Below are 27699 nucleotides of genomic sequence, written 5' to 3' on the forward strand. Positions count from 1 at the left end.
TCGGGAAAACTTTGACTATTTACAAATATACAAGAAGGGTATAAGAAAAACCACAAGGCATGGTACCATATCTTGGGGCTAGTAACATGCCCCATTACCCACCCACTCCCCATACACACAAAGTAGCAAGAGAAGGGAGACTTGCGGGAAGCTGGAGACAGGCTAGAGAGGACCACCTTACAGGAGCTGTGATCTTAAGTAGAGGGACACAGCCAGCTCAAGGTGACCTTGCAAACAGGGAGTCGAGGTAATAAATGCCTTGCCCTCACAATCTCCACTCCCTCCAGTCTCTGACCAATGCTCCCCCTTGGCCAAACTCAATTAGCAGCTGAGGCCAAGAGAAACCTGCAGATGTATTTCATACAAGTTGGCTCCCCAGAGTACAGAGTGGAGAAAGATCAAGAACTAGAGGTGGGAAGGGAAATACCGAACACAAACCTCTTCCCTCTAATTAGGCTACATTCTCAAAGAATTATGCTGCCCCCCAACTTGACAGGAGACTTCTTTAATGGTGTCATGAGTATAAACTACTTGTCTAGTGGGTTCATGCAATATGCTGGATTCCTTCCAAATTCTAACTATGTATTTAATGTTCAAATAATCTTTATTCTAATACTAAGAACCTATTAAAACTCTCTAATGTAGTCATCTGGGATAATTTTAGATCTCAACAGGTTTTCACAAAGAACGTAAGCAAACCAATTGCTTAAATTGGAAGAAATGTCAATGTTAGTAAAGATTGATTTTCTATACTCCCTCTCTCTAATTAGTTGCTTTGGACATCAATGAGTTGCATGAAAAGAGCCACAATGATTTCTCTGATTAAGTAGCTCCAGTAAACTAGAAAGGTTGGAGCACAGCATTATTAACTCTTTGATGGGCTATGCATGTAAAGCCATGCTGATCTCCACACAGTATTGAAGTGCTCCAGAGGATAGGAGAATAAAAGTGGATAACAGGAGGAGGAGCTTCGAAAGGAGGACTTCATTAAAACTGCGAGTTTAGAAAAGACAAGGAGCATAGCCATCAATATAGAAAGAAAACTACTGCTAATTGGATACTTGCTACCATGTACCAGGTGCTGTGCTAAGTGCTTTTACATCATATCTCATATAATCTGCATAACAGCCCAGTGAGATATTTTTATTTAGAGCATTTTACATATGCAGAAAGTAACTTGCCTAAGGCACTACAAGACAAAATCAAAAAAATCGAATGAGACACAGTTTCAAAAAGGTTTTGATATGACCTCAGACATAATGCCACCTTTTTACCATTTTTAATCATTGCTGGGTCTTAAAAAGTGATAAGACAAAAATAACTTATTCTATCTATTTATAGCATCAATCTGGAAAAGCAGAATTTCTTCTGAAATTGACTACTTCTTTTGACAAATATTTTAAGTGGTTGTCACAGCACTTGGAAGCATGCTGGTAAGAGTTAGTCTGTGAAATCCTTTCCCTAGAATAGGCATACTGGTTTTCCACCACACATTCAGTTCAGAATAGTCCTTCATTTTTGTGCTTAGAAATCAAGCCTCCTCAAATAGAGGGGGACTATGTCTTGTTCCTTTTGTTTTCGGTTTTTTTTTTAATATTTTATTTATTTATTCATGAGAGACACAGAGAGAGAGGCAGAGACATAGGCAGAGGGAGAAGCAAGCTCCTCACAGGAAGCCCAATGCGAGACTCAATCCCCGGGGCCCGGGATCACGCCCTGAGCCAAAGGCAGATGCTCAACCGCTGAGCCACCCAGACATCCCTGTCTTGTTCCTTTTGTAATCCTTACAGCACCAAGCAAATATACAGGACACATAACCGGGATTAAATAATTACTTATTCAATGAGTAATCAGCATAGTGCAGTATGTTATGGGCAAGAGACTTCAGAAAGAAAAGTACACACTGGTTTATTTACCCAGAAAAAATAGAAATTAAAACAATCTTTGTATCATCACTAGAGCTGTGGCATCTAATTTGCTTTTCACGTGTGCCAGACACAAAGTATACTACAGGTGCTTTCTATAGTGGAGCCTTCCCCACACCCATTACATATCCACTCAAAATTGACCCCACCTCCAAATAATTAATACATGAGGAATGACATTAAAATGTTTTGAAGTGGAAAAATAAGAAGAAAGGTAACATCTAATTCAATTACGTTTCAAGCACAGTACTTAACACTTTATAAGTATTTTCTCATTTAACCCTAATAACAATTACTGTCTTCACTTTATAGATGAAGACATTGAGCTTAGAGAAGTTAATTAATTTGCCTATGGTCACACAAATAATAAACGACGAATGACAGAATGAAGATTTAGCTTACACTCTAGAAGATAATCATTAAAAGGCAGCCTATTATCAAAAAGACAAGAGATAGGGGCAGCCAGTATAGAAAACAGTATGGAGGTTCCTCAAAATATTTAAAATAGAACTACCACATGATGCAGCAATTCCACTTTTGGGTATTGATCCAAAGAAAACAAAAACACTAAGTCAAAAAACATTTGCACTCCTGTGTTCACTGCAGCATGATTTACAATAGCCAAAATATGGAAACAAGTGTCCACTGTCATATAAATGGACAAAGACAATGTGATGTACATTCAGCCATAAAAAAGGATGAAATTGTGCTATTTGTGAAAACACAGATGGACCCTGAAGACACTATACTAAGTGAAACAGGTCAGAGATAGAGAAAGCAAATACCATGTCATCCCACTTATGCGTGGGGAAAAAAAAAAAAGCAGCTCATAGATTCACAGATATAGAGAACAGATTGGTGATCGCCAGAGGTGGGAGGTGGGGGTGGAGAGAATGGAAGAAGGTGGTCAAAAAGTATAAACTTCCAGTTACAAAATAAATAAATCCTAGGATGTACTGTACACAGCGTGGTGATTATAGCTAATAGCTGCAATGCACACTTGAAAGTTACTAAAAGAGTAAATCTTACAAATTTTCCTCACAAGGAAAAATATATTCTGTAACTGTATGGTGACAGATATTAACTAGATTTATTGTGGTAACCATTTCACAATATATGCAAATATCAAATTACTTTATTGCACACCTGAAACTAATATAATGTTGAATGTATCTCAACATTTTTTTTTAAGATTTTATTTATTCATGAGAGACACAGAGAGAGAGAGAGGCAGAGACACAGGCAGAGGGAGAAGCAGGCTCCGTGCAGGGAGCCCGATGTGGGACTCGATCCCAGGACTCCAGGATCATGCCCTGGGCCAAAGACAAGTGCTAAACCACTGAGCCACCCAGGGATCCCCAACATTTTTTTAAGGCAGTCTTTAATATCACTAAAGATATAGGGAATGGGAAGCACTAACTTCTGCCTTAGTCACACTGGAGTCACTATTGAGATGAATCATGGATTTGAGGTTCGGTTGCTCCCCCACATTGGTAAGGGCATCACAGCTAACGCTAGATTGCCCTAGAAAATGTGGGGGAACTTGGGAACAGAAGACCTAGAACTGAAATCCTAGCTCCAAAGTTCTCTGGCTACGGTTATCTGGGGGCATCCGCTTTACCTCTCTGAACCTCAGCTTCTAAGTCTGTCAAGTGGGGATGATAATACTTTAAGAACCATTAAGAAGATTCAACCAAAGTGCTTCAAAATCTATAAAGCACTGTGCCATAAAATTTGTTGATTATTCTCTTCTACTGGTGACACTTTCGGCCAGCAGGATAGGAGATCCCATAGGATAAAATCTGGGCAATCACCCCAACACACTGTACCTTAGGAATGGTTTGTTGAGAGAAACAAATCTAATTATTCTTTATAGTTCATGGCTTGGGTACTTTTCATCCGGTGATATAAGGAACTTAAAGGAGGAGATGGGGATAGTTAGAAATGGCAGGTAGGATTTATGCTAATTTTGTAGGACAAAGAAGGGCTTCAAAATGATTTTGAAAATTCATAATCAAAGTTGCTCCCATTTGTTATCATATTCACTTTCAAGGCCAGAAATAGAAAGAAACTTTACTAACCAATGGAATTTATCTTTCATTTATCTTTTTGTTTTTTAGAGTAAACTCTATGCCCAATGTGGGGCTTGAATACATGACCCTCAGATCAAGAGTCCCATGCCCTACCAACTGAGCCAGCCAGAAGCCCCTAATTTTCACTTAAATAATATTTTATGGTATTTAGACATACTCTACATTATTCCAAACTGTATTTGAGGTTAAGACACCTTACATTTTTTGGTACCACTTTGTGATTTTGCAAAGAATTTAATAATTATTATTTTAATTGGTAGTGTTTTTTTTAAGATTTTACTTATTTATTTGTTTATTTGAGAGAGAGAGAGAAAAAATGAGGAGGGGGTGCAGAAGGAGAGGGAGAAGTAGACTCCCCACTGAGCAGGGAACCCATTGTGGACCTGGATCCCAGAACCCGGAGATCATGACCTGAGCCAAAGGCAGATGCTTAACTGACTGAGCCCCTCAGATGCCCCTCAACTGATGGTATTTTTATAGTGCTATCTTCTTAATTCTATGAAGAAGAAAGTCAGGGGCAGCCCGGGTGGTTCATCCTGGAAACCCGGGATCAAGTCCCACGTCAGGTTCCGTGCATGAAGCCTGCTTCTCCCTCTGCCTGTGTCTCTGCCTCTCCCTCTCTCTGTCAAAATAAATAAATAATCTTTAAAAAAAAAAAAAAAGAAGAAGAAAGTCATACATAGAAAAGGTGATAAATTATTTTTATTATGTGCAAGGTTGGTTAGACAATTTTAGACCCAAGCTGTTTTCCAAAGCTAGTATTGCTTAATTCCCTGTTCCCAAGTTTCTCCATCTGTAAATAGAGTAAAATAATCCCCTACTGTTTTTCCATTTCTAATAAAATTATGTATGTAAGGTGTTTTGGTAAATTCAAAAGAACTGTTACTATTGTCTATTACCCGTCAACTCTGCTAAGTGAGAGTATATTTCTTAGTCACTCTAACCCACAGCAATTCTGAAACAAAGATGCAACCCTACAGAAACCCCTTTATTTATCTAGGAAGTATTCACACATAAGGGAAGTCCGTACAACGTGCATAGGGGTAGCCGAATTAACTAGGAACCCCAGAGGGTCCGCCCAGCTGCTTGGACATCTAAACCTGGCACTAAGCAAATGAACTCCTAAAAATCACAGGAGGCATTAGAGTACTCACCCAGCCATCTGACTCACTCACAGCATCTGGGCATGAGAAAATTTTATTTCCCAAATCCCACTTCCCTGCCCCCGTCTTCCCTAGCCACACATACAAACAATCTGGACAGTCCATAAGGTAGAGGATAATTTTAGGGGGTTCCCCAGGGCCTGGCTGGATGCTTTCCAATCATTTCTTTCTGGCCTGTGAAATCAGATGCACAATTTCTTTATACATGAGAAAAAAATGAAATCAGTTTCTATTTGCAGAGTGAGATGGAAAAAATGAAAATCACACACAGCTATGTCAGAGATTCTTAGAAAGGACCTTCCTAAGCTGGAAGAGAGGAAGGAAGCAAAAGAGAAACTTTTCTTTTTTTTTTTTTAATAAAATAATTTTTTATTGGTGTTCAATTTACCAACATACAGAATAATACCCAGTGCTCATCCCGTCAAGTGTCCCCCTCAGTGCCCGTCCCCCACTCACCCCCACCCCCCCCCCCGCCCTCCTCCCCTTCCACCACCCCTAGTTCGTTTCCCAGAGTTAGGAGTCTTTATGTTCTGTCTCCCTTTCTGATATTTCCTACCCATTTCCTCTCCCTTCCCCTCTATTCCCTTTCACTATTATTTATATTCCCCAAATGAATGAGAACATACACTGTTTGTCCTTCTCCAATTGACTTACTTCACTCAGCATAAAACCCTCCAGAGAAACTTTTCAAAAGAAAAGGAAGTTTGGGGATGCCTGAGTGGCTCAGCGGTTGAGCACCTGCCCCTGGCTCAGGGCATGATCTGTGGTCTTAGGATTGAGTCTCACATCAGGCTCCCTGCCTGGAGCCTGCTTCTCCCTCTGCCTACGTCTCTGCCTTTCCCTCTCTGTGTCTTTCATGAATAAATAAATAAAATCTTTTTTAAAAAAACAGAAAAGGAAGTTTGATTTGTGAACCCCTGGAAAGTGTCCCATGCACTTGGTCTCACATACATACACGGCACAGTCGAGGTTTTAGAGCATAGTTAGCCAATAAAATCAATGAGATTTTTGGATTCATTTTAACCACTGATCATATGTTTTAATCATCATGGCCATTCCAGAAGTAAAGAACTGTGTGTAGCTCTGGATGTGCTTCTGAGCTTTCCCACACCACCCTTCTTTCTCCTAACAGACATACAATAAATTTTAACATATATGAAATTTGGCTAAAATGAACATCAAGAATAGATTGTTGGACTAAAAAAAAAAAAAAAAAAAGGCCTGGGACATTAGATTTCACAAAAGGCCTACACTGATTCAAGAATGGAATAGGAAAGGGACACCTAGGTCATGATCCCGGAGTTCTGGGGTCGAGTCCCACAGCAGGCTCCCTACAGGGAGGCTGCTTCTCCCTCCACCTATGTCTTTGCCTCTCTTTCTGTGTCTCTCATGAAAAAATAAATAAAATCTTTAAAAAAAAAAAAAAAAGAATGGCATAGGAAAGAAGGACATTGATTAAGAAGGAGGATATGGCCCAATATTCTGTATCTAAATGTGATTACAAAGGAAATCATCACATACCCAAATTTTGCTGGCCACATAAACCCACCTCCACCCTGAGAACATCAGATTCTCTTCCAAGGATCCCTCCTTCTTTGGTACTGGTAGGTGTCCTCCAGGTGAAATGACATCATGTGAGCTCTGGAACCAGTCCAGACAACCATAGAGCTTGTTGACTCCAGATTGCCCATGAGCCTGAACTGCTCCTGCAGGAGACTATCCAGTATTGCTCTGCTCTGCTCAGGTCAACAGTGCTCCCCTTGCTTTGAAGGGGTTCCCTTCTCTGAGTTCTACTCTCTGAAACAATAGATGATGATCCTGCTATGGATCCTGCTATTTCTTCTGACCCAGGGTAGTAGACTCAGGGGAGAGGGCAAGGGGAGAGAGTACAAACAACAGCCACCATATGTTTCTGCAAACTACAATCCTAGCCTCTCAGACCCTCTTCATAGCCTAGTAATTCCTCCTTGCAATTTGCCTCCTGCGACTGATATCTGCCCCACCTTCCCCACCAATGTTGATAGAATTTCACTCATAAACTCATTTAAGTGTCATCTTTATTAAGTACCTTATTAAGTAAATTTCTAGGTATAAGAAGATTCCAGAGTTTACTGCCCAGGGGTTAAAGCTCTAGTTGTAAATTATGACTGCTTCATATTTCCTTCTCTACCATTTAAACGGATGCATTTCTATTCCTAACCATCCCCACCATCCTTGACAGTCCATTCACCAATAGATCCTTGCATGCCTGGGATGCCAAGTATACACCTTGTTTCTGTGCTCTCCATTACAGTGTCAGTAATAACAATTCACATTTGTATAATGCTTGACATTTTATAAAGGGCTTTCACATTTATTACCATTCTGGAGCCTCACATCATTTCTGTAAGTAAAGCAAATCGAATATTGCTACTTTCATTTTAGAGCTATAAAAATGGACACTCAGAGAGGTAAGGAGATTTACCCCCAATAGCATTCAGCCCATGAGGTAATGAGCCCATCCCAGAAACCAGATCTTAAGACTCCTGGTGTTGGTTCTTTGCAATACATAATCCTGTTACCCTCTAGCTTTCAGCCCCATGGGCCTCTCTAGGCTCCCTCACTTGACTTCCAGCCAAGTTCAAATAATCTCCTTGAAAGTAAATTTCCAAGCTTTCAGGCCATCCAACGGAGTTTCCAGAGAAGCAGGGCATCATTACTCCCTCTTTCCCACTAGAAATAGGATAAGAAAGCCCGCTGGGTAAGTATTCTTTGGAGTAAATTAATTTTGGAATAATCTAACCTGACTTCCAGCCAGAATTCTACACCAGCAGTACGCAACATAAAAGTCTGATGAATAAAATCTTAACTTATAGCATGAATTTGCTTCACTTGACTTATTTTGAGGATACATGTTTGCAAACCAATTGAAAAATAAAAAATACTCTGTGTTTAATTATATTGCAATCTATGGTTGAATTTCATTTAAATGGCATTTATAATCAGCACATTTTTCAAGTACTGCATTTGCCAGAATTGTATGTAAGATTATCAACATTTGTACAACTTTAATCCAAGTTAGCATCAATACACATCCTACAGATTAAGGGGCAAGTCACTAAAGGACAGTGGCTGTCACATTTCCATAAAATACAATTAAATATATTCAGAAATAATTTGGTTCCCAGATTTTGCTAAAACAGCATATGGCATGTTTTCAAAATTAATGAGCACTGATTGAGCACCTATGTTGTGCTCAGCATTGTAGAGAATTCAGAAAAGTGAAAGGAATGTCCTAAGATAGTCGGAGGAGAGGGACACCCCAGGGTACTGGGATCAAGGTGAAAGTATATAATCATTATCATCATCATCATCATCATCATCACTATTAAATTATTTGTCAATTACTACATGCCAAGCACTATGCTTAGTATTTTGTTTGAATTATGTAATTTAATCTTCATAACAACTCAATGAGATAGCTACTATTATTATTCCTATTTTATAGAAAATAAAAGCAGGATACAAAGAAGTATTTTATTTAAGGTCATGTAGCAAAGAATTGAAGGAGCCAGGATTGGAAGTCAAATATCTGATTCTCCTGCCTGTGTATTCTTAGCCTCTTTCCTGTAATTGGAGAAGCCTTCATGAATGGCTGGATCTTTACTATGGCCTTGAAAATTAGGTAGGGTTTAGTTAGGAAGAAAGGAAAGAATGAAGATAGGATAAGCAAGTAGCAAAAAACAAAGGCGCAGGGGCAAGCACTTGCATTTGACCTGTAAAAGATCCCTGAAGAAAATTAATGGCAGGAAGTAAAGTAAACAAGACAGAGTAAGACATATAAGAGAAAATCTTTAAAATAACCTAAGCATTTTTTATAGACTTGAGCCTTTGGAAACAGAAAGTCATGTAGACAGACTCTTGTGTGGGAAAGTGACAATGAAAAGGCATTGTAGTACACTAGCAGCATATTCAGGAAAGGGGAGAAGAGGGTGACTTGAAAGAAGCAAACCAATTATTACTTATTGTCAAATCCCCTACAGACCCTGCTCCTTGGTCATGGTACATACTCAGTAAATGTTTGTCAGATCAGTGGACAAAAACTAGTAGCAATAAAAAGAGAAGTATAAGTCCAAGAAAGAATCTGCAGGAGTCACTAACAGACTGTTCGTTAAGAAAAAAGAAAAGAAAGAATGCAAAAATGGCACCAAAGTGCTACTCTAGGTTAAAAAGGTGGCTGATGATGGAGTTGGAAAGGAGAAAGGGGGGGTTCCAGATGGGTAGAAAGGAGGACGATGAGTCCTCCTCATTTTGAAAATGTGTTTGAAAGGGAAATAGAATAGACCTAGGATACATTTAAGATTCTTTGAGGGTAGAGGGACACCTGGGTGGCTCAGCGGTTGAGTGTCTGCCTTCAGCTCAGGGCGTGAACCGGGATCCCTGATTGAGTCCCACATCAGTCTCCTCACGTGGAGCCTGCTTCTCCCTCTGCCTGTGTCTCTGTCTCTCTCTCTCTCTTTCTCTCTCTGGGTCTCTCATGAATAAATAAATAAAAATCTTTAAATAAGATTCTTTGAGGGTAGAAAACACAGTCCTTACTCATCATGAAATTCAGATAAATAAAAGTTGTCATTTTATTTATGGGCCACTCCTATAGGTAACTCCAAGTAGGTAAAGCTTTTTAAACATAAATGTCACTACTAGACCTATTTATCAAAGACTTGTGAAGAAAAGAAATTCATAATGTACAAGAATACTATTACAAATTGAAAAGAACTAAGCAAAAGGAAATAAATCAAAGAGTGACGCTCTTTTCCTGCTCCTTGTGACATGCAGCCAGCACTGGCCATTTGACAGATTTGAAACACCAGCCTTTACTTATCAAAATACAAAAAAAGGAAAAATCATGTAATGACTTCTCAGCAAGAAGCCATTAGACAGATGTAATCATAATGGGACCAAATATTCCTATAAATGAAATGCATGCATTTAGGACCACAAGCAGAGTTTAAAAGCAGCTAACACAAAAGGTAAGTAGAGTTGCCTGTGCGTATATACAACGGCTCAGATGTGATAGAGCAATCCAATTGGCTCTCAAACAAACTGAATTCTGAATTTACAAGACAAACTCAGTATCCATTAGCTTAAAATTCAAATGACCCTCAGAGAAAGCCCAGCTGTGGCAAAAGGAACTATTATTCTCAAAGTAAACTTCTCCCTTCTGATCAGGCACCAACATCCAATCACTGAAGCTACAGCCTTGTCCATCCAAATTATTTGCTTTCAAAACAGCCTGACAACTTGGCTCATTCTTTAGATGCTTAAAGGCCATCAGAATGACCAAGTGGATGACAGCATGTAAGATTCATCTAAATAAAAGGGCTCATTGTAATGGACAAAATCAAGATCTTTACCACACAGATAGAGAGGGGGAAAATGCTTGAAAGTGTAAATTCTTTCAAGAGAGAAGGGTTGGGGTCGATTAAAATATAAAACTGGAAAGATCCACAAATGTAGCCTGGGGAGTCATTCAGCCCATGGAGCACATTTGTTGTTAGTAGATGCAAAGCAAGAGAAATTGAGATCCAACTGTAGTGTTCTAAATAAAAGGCATATCATAAAATGTGCTCAGGTAACATGCCAAACCTTCTACCCAATTTAGAGGCAGAATATTTATCAAAGGTTATTTGGTAAGTTAGTTGTTTGAAATCCTGAAAATATTTTCTCCCAAAACATAATGTTATTCATGGTGATTGGCTTCCCATGGTAGACCACAAAAATTTCCTAATGTACAGTGTCATAATGCTTAAGCACAGTACTGGGATAATGAGGTAGTACAAATTGTTCTGTAAAAATTGAATCTTACCATCCTATATAGCAGTGCTTTTCAAATCATGAGTCACAACTCATGAAATCAATTCAGTGGGTCTTCCCCTGTTTAATTCTTAATAGAATGGAAGAAATGGAATGGAAAGAACAGAACTGCAAAGATCAAAGTACTTCCCCGGTCATAAATAAAAGTATTATTCTTGAAACTTAATTTCAATGTTATAGGTATAAATAGCTGTGTGCATTCAGGATTGCAATGTAAAATATATTTCTTACTGTGGGTCACAGTTAAAATAGTTTGAATGTCTTTTAGCAAAGCTTCCATGGGGTGCCTAACACAAAGCCAGGGTTTAATAACATTTGTTAAATGAATGAATGATTGCAGTTGGTCCCAGGGTTGTGAGTTATTGTTAAGCTGAATGAATGATTGCGTGAACTGGCAAATACACGAAGAATGAATAAATAGGATGCCAGTGATAACACCTCTCTTACTCTCAGATCTGACACTTGCAGAAGAAAACTTGCTCACTTCAGCATTTCCATACTAGTGAGGTGATGGGGACAGATGGTTGCCCAACTGCAATTCCCTATAGGTAGTTTCCTTGGCTCGGGACAGGGTCTCCGTCAGATAGAGGCCGTTATGAGGGAAAGATAGGGACAAGCTTCTACAGTTGAGTAGGATTGGACTTTAGGGCCTGGGTTCTGAGGGGAGGAGGAGAAAGGTAAGATGGGGTTGCCAGATTAGCAAATAAAAACACACAAATAAATAACTGCTGGTTAAATCGAAACTTCAGAAAAACAACAAATAGTTTAAGAGCAAAGAAAATCATAAACCTGCAGAGTTGGAAGATCTGTTTGATCCATCAGTTGCTTATGTGATGCAAAATGATGTGTACAGTACTCTACTGGGGGCTGTAGAAAGAAAAAATACTTAGTTCTTGAGCCTGAAGAGGTCAGAGACAATGCAGTCAAGGACCTCAGCAATGACCATGCTCTGGGCACCACTCTAAGCACTTTCCAGGCATTAACTCATTTACCCCTAGCCACTCTGCATTCCGCACTGCTATCGTCCCCACTGAAGACAGAAAACTGAAGCACAGAGAAGTTACAAGAGAAAGTTGCCCTAGGTCTCATATAGAAACACACCGATAGTATTCAGTAGGCCTGCAGTAGAGGCCTGGCTGTGTCCAAGGGGGCTGAGGCTAGAGGCGGGATCTGAGCTGAACCTCGAAGAAAGAGGAAACTTTAATAGATGAATTGGGGGCGGGAGTGGGGGGCGGAACACTCCAGGCAGAGCAACAGCTCAGCAGCAAGAGGACATGATGGAGAAATGGCGTAGACCAAAGTTGCCGGAGTACTAGGAGGATAGTCAGAGGAAGGAAAGACCGGACAAGAAATTCAGGTAGTGAGCACACTGTCAAGGGGAACTGCTTTCCCTGCTGCATCTGCATGCAAAGGCAAAGCACCAAAGAATTGGGGGTATATAAATGGACACTGAGTTGAGTTGGGCTATTAAGGAAAATTACTTGGGCAATGGTCCAAAAGATCGAGTGGAGGAGGCAGCAATCAGAGGCGAGGAAAAGATCAGCTAAGTCAGCACAGCTGGCTGGCCAAGCACTATGGAATCGGAAGTAAATCCTCTCAGATCCGATCCATAGTAGGGAGTAACCTTGCACAATTCCGGTAATGACCCTGAGCCCTGGCTCCCTCACTTCCAAAACAGAGATGACAATACAACTTAACCTCATAATGTCATTGGGGAATAAAACAGGACAACACGCAGGAAATGCTTCCTAAGTGGAAGCTATCCGTCAAGGTTCATGGTGATTGAACTTGAATCTTTCCCTTCACAATTCCTCTGAGTTCAATCAGCCTTTGATTGAACATTTCCAGGAGTAAGGTGCTCACACCATCCCAACAGTAACACCATGAAGGGGAAAGAACGAAAGAATGCAGGTGTTTACCTTTCCTATTTCCAAAGAGAAAGAGTATAGCTAGGAATAAAGCTGAGATAGAAAACAAAAAACAAAACACCACATACCAAGTAACCATAATTGAAGAAGGGAGATGAACTTTGAGATCCTCACTCTAACACATGTCGCTAGAGTGACCTTAACCAAACTACTTAACCTCTGTAAACCTCGATTCTCTCGTCTGTAAAGCATGGTTGTTGATACCTATATCATGAACCTATCGGGAACATAGCTGAGATTGTAGATGCCCTGCCCTTAAAACAATGCCTATCAGAGTAGACAATCATGACAGTTATTGTAAGGCCAGATGTGTTCTGCTCAATGGATGTGGCCCCTGAAAGGTGCCCCTCCAGGTTAGATAACAAAGGATGGCAGCATTAAAAATGCAGGTTTGCAGACTGAGGGAAGGGGATCCAGTAGGAGAAAAAGTAGTCACCTCTGACTGTATAATTCTCCGCTTTTTTCTGCTCTGAAACCAGACCCCATCACTGACTATCAGGAAGGCACAATACAAAGCGACACTGAGGCTGAGATGGGAGACAGGTTCATAATATGGCAAAGCTGACAGGGTCAGGAATGGACATCAGGGCCAGACATCCATTCACCTAAGCATATGGGACACATGTAAGTAGGACCTGCTAGGTCTGAAACCACCACTGTACTCTTAGAATGTCCTACCTCTATAGCCATCAGAACATACAGAAAGCCCACTCTTTCCGCAGAAGCTCTGCCTTGGTGAGGCACAAACATTATTTCAAAAATCTAGCCCAGTGCTCCCGGCACCACCGTGACTGAGATAAACTTATTACCCTCTTATTTTTTCTTGAAATTTTAAAATTGTCTCTCAAAGACTTAGTTCATAAACTTAAATACTAAGACAACGTAAAGGGGAGATTAGCAAAATGATCATGAAGACACTGTGTTTCAAATGCACACCATCTGTCCTTAGCCTCTGAAGATGACACAGCAAGGTACACACTGGACCTGTTTTCCAACACCAGTGACTTTCTGCCCCTTTGTTCTCCATAACCTGTCACCCGTTCTCCCTTGTCACACAACAGCAAACACACAAGGGGTCCTGTCGGGATTCAGTACTCTTGCAGGCAGAAATCTGTTTGCAAACCAAACTGGCCGGTATAGGAAGAAACCACATTGTTGGCCTCCTCCTAACCAAAATGAGACTAAAGGCCATTCATTATGAAAACATCCATCTCTTCTCTTGATCTCCCTGCAACTAAAGGTAGCCTCCAAAGTTAGAATTAGAGCATTTGGTGGAAATGAAAGGCTGCCTAAAATTTCTCATGTCCTATCACTTTCACTTTTAGGAAATGAATATTTAGAAAGGTTTAAGAATATCTTTCTTACACATTTCTTTCCCTCCCAAATATAGAGAGCTCATTTATGAATAAGAATGTGTTGCCTGAGAAGAAAGCAACCTCAAAACACATTCCTGACTCAGTTATTCATCTCTTTGGGCAGATTTTCCCCTATAGGTAGGGATGGCATGATCTCTTAACTCTTCCAGCAACACTGATTAAAAGCGATACCTGATGGGGTGATTCAAGTCAACAATAAATCAATCATCTGTAGAAAGGAGAAAGCAGAGATTATCGTAGCTCCCGCCCCCATTTGGGTAGAAAAGAACACAAAGCAAGATATATGGAGTTATCGAGGACTGAGGGAATTGCCTTTCCCAGAAGCTCTTCAAAGACAAAACAGCTACTCATTTTCTTAATTGTCTAAGTAAGTCTCTGACTACTTTTTAAGCTGCCCTCCAAGCAATGATTGAGAGCCAATAATTCTAAGAAATCAAGGTGGGGCATCCATTGGCTGGAAGACCAAACAGACCGGAATATACAACCAAAAGACAGTACATACAACAAAATTGCTGTGGGTCGACAACTTAAAAACAAAAATCCAGGGGAGGGGACGCCTGGGTGGCTCAGCGGTTAAGAGTCTGCCTTCAGCCCAGGGTATGATCCCGGACTCTAGGTATGGAGTCCCACGTCGGGCTCCCTGCTTGGAGCCTGCTTCTCCCTCCGCCTATGTCTCTGCCTCTTTCCTTCTGTGTCTCTCATGAATAAATAAATTAAAATCTTAAAAAAAAAAAAAATCCAGGGGAGCCTGGCTGGTTGGCTCCGTTGGTGGAACATGCGACTCTTGATCTTCTGGGTATGAGTTTGAACCTCATGTTGGGTATAGGGATTACTTAAAAATAAAATCTTTTAAAAAATAAGTTAGTTAAAATGAAAATCCAAATACAATGAAGACAAAGTCAGAGAGAAAAGCAATTTTAAAGGAGCATCTCACCTCTCTGAAATGACCCCCAAGTGCTACCAAACATTTACATCACAGAGAAGGAGGTGGGCAGAGATGTAACATGCCAAAGGAGACAGCTGATTTTAGCTGCAGACCTGGAAAACTTTACTTTTTCAGACTTTTCATGATTTTTTTTTTTTTAGATTTCAGGCCACCAAGCACCCAGGCAGGCATTTCAGTCTGGTTTCTCCCAGTCTGCTCCTGTTTTCCCAGCTGCTCTTGATCACTTACTATTGAGATCTCCCTGCTTAAAAACCGATTTGTCACACAACAGACGTTCCGCGTTGGGCAACTGGAGCTCTAAAATCAAAGCAATGTGACCACAGGACCTCAGAGGGTACGAACACCGACAGTGCCAAAGGGGAGAAGAGATTCACTGCAGCCAGGGAAGCATGTGAGTGTGCAGCCTGAAGATCTGCCTTGCTGAAGGACCAGCTCTCACACCCATGAGAGAAGACCCCAAATTCTGCTTTCCCTGGCCGGTCCGGAAACTGCAGAGAGGGCTGAGGTGGCTCCTCCAGTAGCCCTGAGGCTGGCAGGAAGGGTCGTCAGGCCCTGGGACTCCGCAAGGAGCGCCCGCCGAGCACACAGCGCTGGTTAACCTGGCCGTCACAGCTGTGGCCTCTGCTCTGCTGGGTAGATAGAGACAAAGGACATACTGTTCCCGCTGTAGGCCTAAGGGGAAGGGGGTGCCTGTGCACAGTGTGGAGCTCCCTCCTGAGCAGCCAGTATGGGTTTCCACGGTTCCCCTCCGCAGGACAAGCCAGCCAGCCTTCCCAGAAGTGATGCCCTGCAGAGATGCTTACAGCAGCACCACTGCCACCTCGGGCAGGTGTGAGCAATTAGATGTCCCTGCCTTCAGAGCTGCCATGTGTTCACCTGATTTGGCAAATCCCACGTTAACCCTTCTCCTCCCCAGCGTACCTCACCCACCCAAGAAATGAGTTAACTTCGCGGAGTTTGCAGTGTGCTGGAGGTCGGGGGGAGGGAAGAAGCCTTCTGACCTAAAGATCTTTACTGTTAACTTCCCCCCCACCAGCACCCCAAGATTAAAAGGGGGCGAGGGTGGGAAATGCAGCAGCAGAGAAGGGTGAGAGGATACTGCTCATCCTCAGACATTCCTGGCATTTCAGGTAAAGAGCAACTCGCAAAAGTCAGTCCAGATTGACAAAAAAAAAAAAAAAAAAAAAAACGTGCTCGCCTGTCGACCTGTCAACTACGGAAGGCAACACCGGGCTCGCCGAGGTCCCGGGCTTGGGGTCTGCTCCCCGCCCCCCTCGCCCCGCGCGGGCCGGACGGAGGCGCCAGGCGGGCAGGTGAGCCCGCGCACCCTCGCGCTCACCGGGGACCCCAGGGCGGCGCTCGGGGCTCGCGGCCGCGGGGACACGCCCTCCACCTACCTCCAACACCGCAGAGGCGCCCTTGCTCGGCAGCGCGCAGCCCAGCAGCTCGGCCAGAAACTTTGCCATAGACCAGCGCGGAGGCGGGGCCCTCCCGCAGCGCCCGAGCGGCCGCCCGGCTCGCGCTCAGCCCTCGGGCGGGCGAGGCGGGGCCCCGGGGCGGGGCGGGGGCGGGGGGCCGGGGGCGGGGCGAGCGCGCCGGGGGTCCCGCCGACTGTCACCACGACCGCGGCCGGGGAAGGGCCCCGCGAGGGGGTGCGGGAGGGCCAACGGCCCCGCAGCCCCGAGCCGCGCGCGGCCAAGGCCACGCCCGCGACTCCGCCGGGCCCGACAGCGCGGGGGAGGCGGGCCGGGGGCGCCCCCAGTACCCCGCTTCCCCCTCCCGGGCGCGAACCGAGACCGGAACCAGGGCTGCCGCCAGCCCGCCCTCCCGGGAAGGAAAAGGCTCCAGAGCCTGGGAGGAGGGACTCCCGCTCCTCTCCTCACATCCACCCCCGTCGTTGAAGGGAGCAGGCACAGGTGCGCCCCAGAAGGGGAAGGGCGCACTGCGTAGGCACAGGGGCTGGGCCAGGTGAGCTCCGTAGTCACAGTCACGGCCCTCCCGAAGGATGGTCAAGCCAGGAGACAGACACACACAGCTGTGGCCCCGTTTCTCTTTCCAAACCTATAAGGCCTGTCTTGTTAAAAAGGAAGATGCTTTTAGGACACAAGACCTATGTACATCTCAAACTTTGGAACTTTGGCGTACCTAAGAATAACCTGCTGCAGACCTTGTTTTTTGTTGTTGTTGTTTTTAATTTTTATTTATTTATGATAGTCACAGAGAGAGAGAGAGAAAGAGGCAGAGACACAGGCAGAGGGAGAAGCAGGCTCCATGCACCGGGAGCCCGACGTGGGATTCGATCCCGGGTCTCCAGGATCGCGCCCTGGGCCAAAGGCAGGCGCCAAACCGCTCGGCCACCCAGGGATCCCAAGACCTTGTTTAAAATCAGAAGCCCTGGGCCCCAACTCCCAGTGTTTCTGATTCAGACGGTTTGGGACAACCCCAGCATCCGCTTTTTTTATTAGGCACCCCAGGAGATCCCGATGCGGGTGGTGCCCAGCATCAATCTGGAGAAACATTGCCCTACCTTGTCAAATCCAGAAGTCAGAGCATACAAGACCTGTAAAAGCATTAGACAGGCCAGAGACAGAGACCCTCAAGAAAGTTTGTCAAATCACCTAATTTTATTATGCAAGGAAACAGAGCTGGAAAAGTTTGTATTACCTCACGAGAGCCGTGGTATTAGAGACACTCCAGGCATTATAGAAGCACCCTGTAAATCTTGCTCGACTGAATGAATAGAAGAAGACGGATAGCCGGATGGATGGTGATGCATAGCTCGGTCTAGATTTCCTGATTTACATTCCAGAATTCTAGTTGGCACGGCAGAGTCACTGTGAATTCAGGAAATAAAGATGGGAAGGAAAGGTGTTATACTAAATAAGCTGGAATTTATCAGCTCAGTGCTTCTCCAACTTTTTCAGTCAAATATTTTTCACAATAGGGGATCCCTGGGTGGCTCAGAGGTTTGGCGCCTGCCTTTGGCCCAGGGCGCGATCCTGGAGTCCCGGGATCGAGTCCCACATTGGGCTCCTGGCATGGAGCCTGCTTCTCCCTCCTCCTGTGTGTGTGTCTCTCTCTCTGTGTCTGTCATAAATAAATAAATAAATCTTAAAAAATATTTTTCACAATAAAGAGATGATCAAAAACAAATTTTTTATGGAATCTCTGGTTTTATCTTTTTTCATTTTGCCGTATGAAATATTCAATTTCGTTACAATCTAAAAAGGCCTACTCCTATAAGTAAAATGAACACTTCAAGTACTCTATCTTTATCCAGAACCCACTAGCATAGCACTAACTAATCCCCATCAGTGAAATCAAGAATGTGGCAGCTCGATGCCCATGCACTACACTAAAAAGAAAAGAGAAGGGAAACTAATATGCACTGAGTACCTCCAAATGTTTTAGGCACTGTGTCACTGGGCTAGAGGATGGGCTCTGCTGATAGACTACTAAATCTCATTTATGATATTTAATAGCTGTGAGTCTTCGAACGAGTGACTTCTCTGTGCTTTGGTTTGGGCATTGCAAGTCAGGCAAATAATAAAGGTAGCTACTGCATGTGGTTTGTATTTGTTTCCCATTGCTGTCACAACTTAGCGTCTTAAACCAATACCCAGTTATTATGTCATAGTTCTGTGGGTAGGCTCAACTGGGTTGTGTGTGTAGGATCTCATAAGGCTAAAATCCATACACAGCCAGCTAGGCTCTTATCTGGACACCCTGAGAAGAATCCACTTCCAAACCCAGTTCCTGGCAGCTGTAGGTCTGAGGTCCTTGCTTCCTGGTTGGTTGTCAGCCCAGCCCGTCCTCTGCTCCTGGAGAATACCCAGGCTTTTCACGTGACCTCTTCCATCTTTAAAGCAGCAATTGAGTTGAGCCCTTCTCACACTTTGAATCTCTCTAACTTCTTTTGCCAATGGCCAGAGAAGACTTTTTGCTTTAAAGGGGCTCATATGATTATATGATTATAATATCCAGGCCCACCTATATAATCTTCCTGTCTTCAGGTCAACTGAGCAGTCATGTAATCACACCTTCAAAGTCCCTTTCGCTGCATCAACTAACATGATCACAGAAATAACAGCAGAAGTGAAGGTCATGAAAGCTATCTAGAATTCAACTTACCACAGATTATTTTGAAGAATAAGTAAATGTTTGCATTTTAAACCCTTAGAATAATGTTTTATTTCATTATACTTACAGTAAGAACTCAATAAAGGTTAGCTGTTATTTTTTTTTTCTGACCATAGCACTACATTTGATTGTCATTACAACTCTGTATTATTTTAAGGGATTACACCAAGAATCAAAAAGTTTGTCCATGTTGGTGAAGATGTGGAGAAAAAGAAACCCGTGTGCACTGCTAGTGGTAATGTAAATTGGTGCAGCTTCTATGGAAAACAGTATATAGGTTCCTTAAAAAAATAAAAATACCATATGACCAAGTATTGGGTATTTACCCAAAGAAAATAAAACACCAATTCAAAAAAATATATGCACCCCTACATTTATTGCAGGATTATTTACAATAGCCAAGATACAGAAGCAATCAAGTGTCCATTAATAGCTGAATAGATAATGTGAAACACACAGTAGAATATTACCCAGCCATAAAAAAGGATAAGACCTTGCCATTTGGGACAACATGGACAGACCCTAGAGGGTATTACACTAAGTAAAATGAGTCAGACAGAGAAAAACAAATATCATATTATTTCACTTATATGTGCAATCTAAAAAAAAATGAGTGAACAAAAAGCACAAATAAGTCAACAACAAAGAGGATGACAAAATGAGTAAAAGGGAGTGGGAGGTAAAGGCTTCCAGTTTTGGAATGAATAAGTCATGGGAATAGGGATGCCTGGGTGGCTCAACAGTTGGGAGCTTGCCTTCCGCCCAGGTCATGATCCCAGAACCCGGGATCGAGTCCCACATCAGGCTTCCTGTGGGGAGCCTGCTTCTTCCTCTGCCTATGTCTCCACCTCTCTCTCTCTCTCTCTCTCTGTCTTTCATGAATAAATAAATAAATCTTTTTTTTTAAAAAGTCATGGGAATAAAAGGCACAGCATAGAGAGTATAGTCAATGGTATTAAAATAGTGTAACATGGTGACAGATGGCAGCTCACTTGTTAGGCACAGCATAACATATAGACATGTCAAATCACTGTGTTGTACACAAGAAACTAATGTAGCATTGTGTGTCAACTATACTTGAATTAAAAAAGACAGCCTGTCCAATACCACATGACCAGTTAATAGCAGAGACAGGAATCAAGCCTAGCACAGCCGCCAATCAAGTCTGTGCTTTTGCTATTACGTGATAGTACATCATAGAAAGCTGGCAAAGGACAGGGACTATTCATCTGGGGATGGAGGGCTTGAGGAAGAGTGTGGCAATAATTAGTGGCAGAAGGAATATTTACAGATATAGTCAGTTGCTGAACGTGAGTTCTTTATGGTCTAGGTGCAAGGGAAGCTATACTAAATTTTAAAAGTCTTTCACTGAACTGATGATTTTTAGTGAGCAGAGGCATTTTGTTGTGAAGATATTCATCTTAAAGTGCTATAAATTTCACTGTGGGTCTAGATTCATTCCTTTGATGAACTCTTCCTCTGCATGCCACCTCCCTCCCCTCTGCCATGTTGCATCTTGCAGTCTCAAGAGGAAATAAATATTTCTGAAGAGCAGTCCCACTGACCCCATCTTGATAACAAGAGCATTGTCCAGATTTTCTCCAGGGCCTACTCAGGCCTGAATCACTACCACACCTATTTTCTGCTGTCTCCCTAGCTACCTAGCTAGTAGCACAATGGCAGACACCCAGGGGGAAAAAAAAGAAAAAAAAGCAAGTAAATAAATTACTATCATCTCTGCTCCCCCACCCCCCTTTTAGGACCTTGTTCACTAAAAGTTATTCATACACTTTGACTCAGTATTTCTATTTCTAGAATTTATCCTAAAACATAGGGAATCACTCAAAGAGTATTGCATTTAAAATTGTTTCATATCTATAGAGGTAAGGGTCTTTTTTACTGACATAGGTTATCATGGCTAAAAGAGCAGGACTGGAGTTGACCTGCCAGAGGTTGAACTCTGGCTCTGACAAGTACCAGGTTCTGATTATGGGCAAGCCACTTTGATTCTGTAACCCTCCATTTCCTTATCTGGAAAGTAAGGATGATAACACCTACCTCATAAGAATTTAGTTACTACTATTATACTAACTTATTAGAATGCTGATATTAACATACCTTCATATAATTAATGGTTCTACGTAGTGTCACCATAAGAATCTTTACCACAAGCATTTTTGCTGCATAATCCAGTACCCATAAGGCAATACTGCCATAAAAGATAAAAATCATTAAAAATAAAAAAGGGGGTATTCACTAAAAAGAAATAAGGAAACATGAAAAAGAATAACAAAATTAAAAAGACTTCATTGCAAAATACAAAATATTTGAATACATTCAAAATGTATAGTATAGATTCATGGAGACACTGTGCAAATAATTGATTTTACTTTGTGGATTATACCTAAGCACTTTCTTCAAAGTATTTCATTCATAGTATTACACATTTTTTTTTTTTTGCTTGTTAATTCATCTTCTCATTCAGCATCACATTCTTTCCTTATTTGCTAAAATTTCTTCCTTCATTGAGAGACATATTACTTTCTAAATACTAGGATGCACATTGTAATTGAGCCTTGTATTACAGTGTTTGTTTGTTCTTGGCATACTGTCACATGTCTGCTGACAGACGCTCCAAAATTCTATGGTAAATGTGGGTTCAAAACCCTGCACACCGTATAGACCGTTATGAAGGCTAAAGTTTATATAATATAAAAATTATAGTACTGTGTCAATGGAGAAATCAAATCAAACTGTCAGTCAGTTATTTTTTTATCTTTTACGGCAAAATTGCCTTCTGGCCAATTAGTTATATGGCAAAAAAAAAATGTTTTCCGTGAACATGCTAACAGCAAAGATGTCTACAGCAAAAAGGTTTACAGCAAAAATTCCAGATACAATAATTAATATACTAAATAAGTACCCAGCCAATAGTTAGTAATAAATGTTCACTATTAGAAGAGTCACAATTAATGATACATCCTCAATCCTGGCCCATAGCCTGGCACCCTATACTCAATAACAATTGATTGAATGAATAGATGGATGGACAAATAAATGAGCAAAGATACTTGTTGCAACATCATAAAGCCAAAATTTCTAAATCTTCTAACATCTAACAATGGGAGATTGGTTTGATATACTATGGTTCATAAATACAGTCAGCATAAAGTATATTTTAAAGAATATTCACTGACCTAGAAAATGTCCTTTATATAGTGTTTGTGGGGGACAGCATACAATTTGTGTCGTATATGCTAACTTTGTAAAATGTTTCCATGCATATGTCAGAAGAAAACAAGAAGAGATATACCAAAAGGCAATAATAGTTCTTTCAGGGTGACAGAATAATAGATGACTTTTATTTTCTTTCTTCTTTATACATTCCTGAATTTTCTATTCTTTGCAGTGAACCTGAGCACAACAACCATTCTAATACTTTTTAAAATCTCATCATGAAGAACTTGGACATTTAAAAAAATGTTGAGTTAATCTTAACTGATTTAAGATTTTATCCCTTTAGGGACACCTAGGTGGCTCAGTGGTTGGGCATCTGTCTTCAGGAGCCCCGGGATCGAGTCCCACATCGGGCTCCCTGCGTGGAGCCTGTTTCTCCCTCTGCCCCTCTCTCTTTGTGTCACTCATGAATAAATAAATAAAATCTTTGAAGGAAAAAAAGATCTTATCCCTTTAATAAAACATTCGCAATAGACCGATTAACACAGCTAAATATACTACACCGTAAGAAATCTGTTTGTGAAGAGGCTTTACTAAATATCATCCAAAATTCAATTTTAAAGACACTCACCTTTATTGTAAGAGCTAACACTCCGGTTATCATTAATAGCCATGACCCTGAGAATGGCAATGTCATAAGCAGCACATATTACCAGTTTTTACAGCTTACCTATTTCCTCTTCTCATTTAGTTTAGAAACTAATGTCGAAGTTGAGGGGCACCTGGATGGCTCAGTTGATTAAGCACTGGACTCTGGATTTCTGCTCAGATCATGCTCAAGGTGGTGGGATTGAGTCCTGCACCAGGCCCCACACTCAGTGCAGAGTCTGCTTGGGATTTTCTCTCCCTCTCCTTCTGCCTCTCCCCCCACTTGTGCTCTAAATAAATAAACAAATAAAACCTTGTTTTTTTTAAAGAAGAAAAAAACTAATGTAGAAGTTGAAGAATAAAGCTCTGGAAATAGTCATTTGCCCAGGGTAAGTAATAATGTATGCCTGCCAACCCATAAAGAATACTACTTTTTGCATTGACGAATGAATAGATAAAGAAAATGTGATACACACACACACACACACACACACACAGAGAAGAATATTATTCAGCCATAAAAAGAATGAAATTTTGCCATTTGTGACAACATGGATGGACCTTGAGGTCATTATGCTAAGTGAAATAAGACAGAGGAAGACAAATACTGTGTGATCCACATACATGTGGAATCTTAAAGAAAACAAACAAACCAACCGTAAAACTGAAGCTCATAGGTACACACAACACATTGGTGGTTGCCAGAGGCCATGGGGGGAGTAGTTGGCAAAATGGTGAAGGGTGGGAGCCTGGGTGGCTCAGTCAGTTGAGCAACTGACTCTTGATTTCAGATCAGGTTGCGATCTCAGGGTTGTGAGATCCAGCCCTGTGTCAGGCTCTGCACTCAGGGTATGGAGTCTGTTTGGGATTCTCCCCCTTTCCCATGGCCTCTCCCCCTCCAAATAAATAAATAAAATCTTTTTTAAAAAATGATGAAGGGGGGCAGCCCCTGTGGCCCAGCGGTTTAGCGCCACCTTCGGCCTGGGGTGTGATCCTGGAGGCCTGGGATCGAGTCCCACATCGGGCTCCCTGCATGGAGGTTCCTTCTCCCTTTGCCTGTGTCACTGCCTGTGTCACTGCCTGTGTGTGTGTGTGTGTGTGTGTGTGTGTGTGTGTGTGTGTCTCATGAATAAATAAATAAATATCTTTTTAAAAAATTATGAAGGGAGTCAAAATATACAAACTTCCAGCTATAAAGGAAATAAGTCATGAGAATGTAATGTACAGTATGGCAACTATGGTTGATAATACTGTACTGAATAATTGAAAGTTGCTACAAGAGTAAATCTTAAAAGTTCTCATCACAAGGAAAAAAATTCTGAACCTAGTGTGGTGACAGATGTTAACTAGACCTACTGTGGGGATCATTTTGCAGTATAGACAAATATCAAATCATTATGTTGTTACATCTGAAACCAATATAATGTTGCATGTCAGCTACACCTCAATAAAAAATAATAACAATAAAAGAAGGAATACTACTTAAATTTACCCCGCTTCCTTCATGGTTCTCAGAGAGATCTGGTATTGCAGTTACTGTAAACATTGTGCTTCGGAATAGTCAAAAAATAGAGCAGTCTGCTTAATCAACTATTCTAATTATCATCGATGCAACACATGAATTACCACTTTTCAAAAAATTAGGCTGTCATAAATTGTAATTAACACTGAAACTCTACTGAAGGTTTCATAATTCTTTGATGATGCAGAAGGCACTTCAGTGTCTCTCAGGGTGTCAGGCTCACCAGCATAAAAATCATTTATCCCAGTAGGAAGGATGAGGGGAGATGCTGGCTAATAGGAATTTTCAGTCGAGAGAAATGCAAGTAAGCCAGGTTTCACTGTGTTTACAAGGCTGAATGAATGTCTGTTGAGCTCTTTAAGCACCTCCTGAGAAAGGCGCTCTCTATTTGTCTGAGATGTTATAATTATAATTCCACAGGAATACAATGGTAACATTCTATTTTGCAACAAAGAAAATTAGATTACAAGTTTTCCTACAATCCTCCCTCCTCCCACTAAGACCACACACCGTACAGAGTTACAATGGTGCCAATTACAACATCTTTTCATGCACTGTATGCTCCTTGGCTTTTGATGATCTGAATGGATTTCATACCAAATAGCAGCTACTGGCAGCAATCAAAACAGTTTGGAGGAAAATAGTCCCATCCTCTGTGTTCAAGTACTGCTATTGATTTAAACTTCATATTTGCCTCACTTTTCTTGGTACAACAAGCAAGCATGTGGCTTCTGTCTGGGCCCCCATTCTGCTTACCAAGAAGAAGGGGAAGGAAAGCTGGATACATTCTAGGCCTTGTCCATCACCAGTTGCTAGAAGCCCACTTCCATCTAAGAGAGAGTGTTTCTAAGAATTTAGTCCAATCCACCACATCCCCCTCCCCTCACTCCACTTTACAGAATCAGAAGCACAGAGAAGTTAAGGCTTTTTCCCCAGTTTACAAAGCTAGTGTATTGGTAGAGCAGGGCCCAGATTCTAAGTGTCCTGAGAGCCCACAGTTCCACGGAGTCATTTCCTCAGTGCCCATGTGTGAGATTCCACATCTTCTCTAAATCACGCTAGGGAAGAGATTTTGCCTGAAAAATAGCCCTATTCTTTGAGCTAGGTATAAAACAAAAGAGGACAAAAAGAAAGAGAGAGAAATGTTGTGATGGAGGCAGGGAGGGAAAAGAGCCCAGCATCATTCCCTTGAGGTATCATTCCCACATCACAGCCAAGCTTACTCTCTTGATACAGGAATTTGGGATTTTGGTCCTAACACAGCTGCTCAGGTTTATTTATTTGAAAAGTTGTATAATGGGACTCTCTGAAAGAGTCTTTGAAGGATAATTTTTTTTTTTTTTATGATAGTCACAGAGGGGGGGAGCAGGCTCCATGCACTGGGAGCCCGATGTGGGACTCGATCCCGGGTCTCCAGGATCACACCCTGGGCCAAAGGCAGGCGCTAAACCGCTGCACCACCCAGGGATCCCTCTTTGAAGGATAATTGAAGCTGATGGCCAGAGGCTCTCTAATGGGCTAAGAAATACTCTGACCCTCCCAGCCCTGCTCCAGCTGTCCGGGATAGGAGGGAGATATATTCTAACATGGGAAAGATTAAAGCTTTAGGTCAATATAATTGGCCGATGCTCAACACCAATGGAAGTTAGTCTGTCTAAGGGGTTAAGTCATTCAGTGTGATATCAATCAGCTTCCAGCACAGCCCAGCAGGGAACTTTTATTAAGACTCTCAAGAGAGGTACAGCCTGGAGAAATTGAATCAATAAATGGGAAAGTTGCAATATTATAGGTGAGACAAGAAACTAAGAGAGAAAGCTATACGTCCCCCCCAGTTTGAGGCTTAATATAAGAGTCACTGTGCTTATGGGAAAGGGTCTGGCTCCTCATGGTGCCAGTGACAGTGGGAATGCCTCGGTCAACACCAATGACAATGAGAGGACTGATAATACATAACAATGACAAAACTCACAGTGGCATTAAGGCTACACCATACCCTTAGGAACCATTCCACTCAAGGGTAGAAAACCAAAGTTCACCTCAGAAAAAAGCGGGTATCAATATGGAGCTCTGGGTGCCAAGTACATCAATGGGTAGCAGTTTAAGTAGGACTGTAGCTTACACTAGGCAGAGGAACACCAGGGCCAGGACCATAGCACCACCCAGGAAGCAAAAGTGGCTACAAATAATGGAGCAGAGAAAAGGAGCCAGCACTAAAAAGCAGAGCTACAGGGATAGAACCAAACATGTGACAGCCTGGATCCTCCATGGGAAGGAATCCTCCATGGGATCAGCCAGAAAGCTAAAGATTCAAAGGATTCACCCAAAGGGGCTTGAGGTAAATGCTATTTTGGCATTTACCCATCCTACCTGTGTGGCCCAGATGAAAGACAGCTGGGACAAGGGGATGGATAGGCTGCTTCAGCTCTAACTATCCACACAGACCCAGGTTTGCTCTGCATTAGACACTCAGCAAGATTAAAGAGTTCTGGACAAGGTCACCCCTCAGGCTCCATCAGTCCCACAACCAATTCAAAAATGACTTAAAGTCAGACCAGATCTATAGCAGCCACATACTTAAACCGGGCAGAGATGTGTTCCAGACATCTTCCACAGCCAAGGAACACAAGTCATGATGCCGAATCCACCATCCATTTTTCTCTATCCTTTGTGTCTGGGCTAATGACAATAACAATGGCCAACGTGGTACTATGTGAGAGGCACTATGCTACGCTCTTTGCATATAGTATATTTTTTTTTTTTTGTTTTTGTTTTTCCAATTAGCTAGTAACTTTGCATATAGTATATTTTTATATTTGATCATTTTATCAACTCTTCCGAGGAACACAATCATAATCCCTACTTTATAAATAAGGAAAATACAGCACAGAGATGTTTATTATCTTCCCAAGGTCACATAGCTAGAAAGAG

At 41.9% G+C, this 27699-nt stretch overlaps 1 protein-coding gene across 3 annotated transcripts in view; it reads right to left on the minus strand.

Moving 5' to 3' along the window:
- The window catches only part of RASGEF1B (RasGEF domain family member 1B), a 547852-nt gene extending 531027 nt beyond the window's left edge, over positions 1–16825 (minus strand). The window contains exon 1 of one of the 3 annotated variants that reach the window (XM_025426339.3): positions 16682–16825. In XM_025426339.3, coding sequence (XP_025282124.1) covers positions 16682–16750 — 69 coding nt within the window. In that variant the 5' untranslated portion in view covers positions 16751–16825. The remainder of the gene's footprint in view (positions 1–16681) is intronic. The other 2 variants (XM_025426340.3, XM_049104995.1) reach the window with 2 other exon arrangements.
- Between the last annotated feature and the right edge of the window lie 10874 nt (positions 16826–27699).

The sequence above is a fragment of the Canis lupus genome, chromosome 32 (assembly GCF_003254725.2).
Source record: "Canis lupus dingo isolate Sandy chromosome 32, ASM325472v2, whole genome shotgun sequence".
Taxonomy (NCBI): Eukaryota; Metazoa; Chordata; class Mammalia; order Carnivora; family Canidae; genus Canis; species Canis lupus.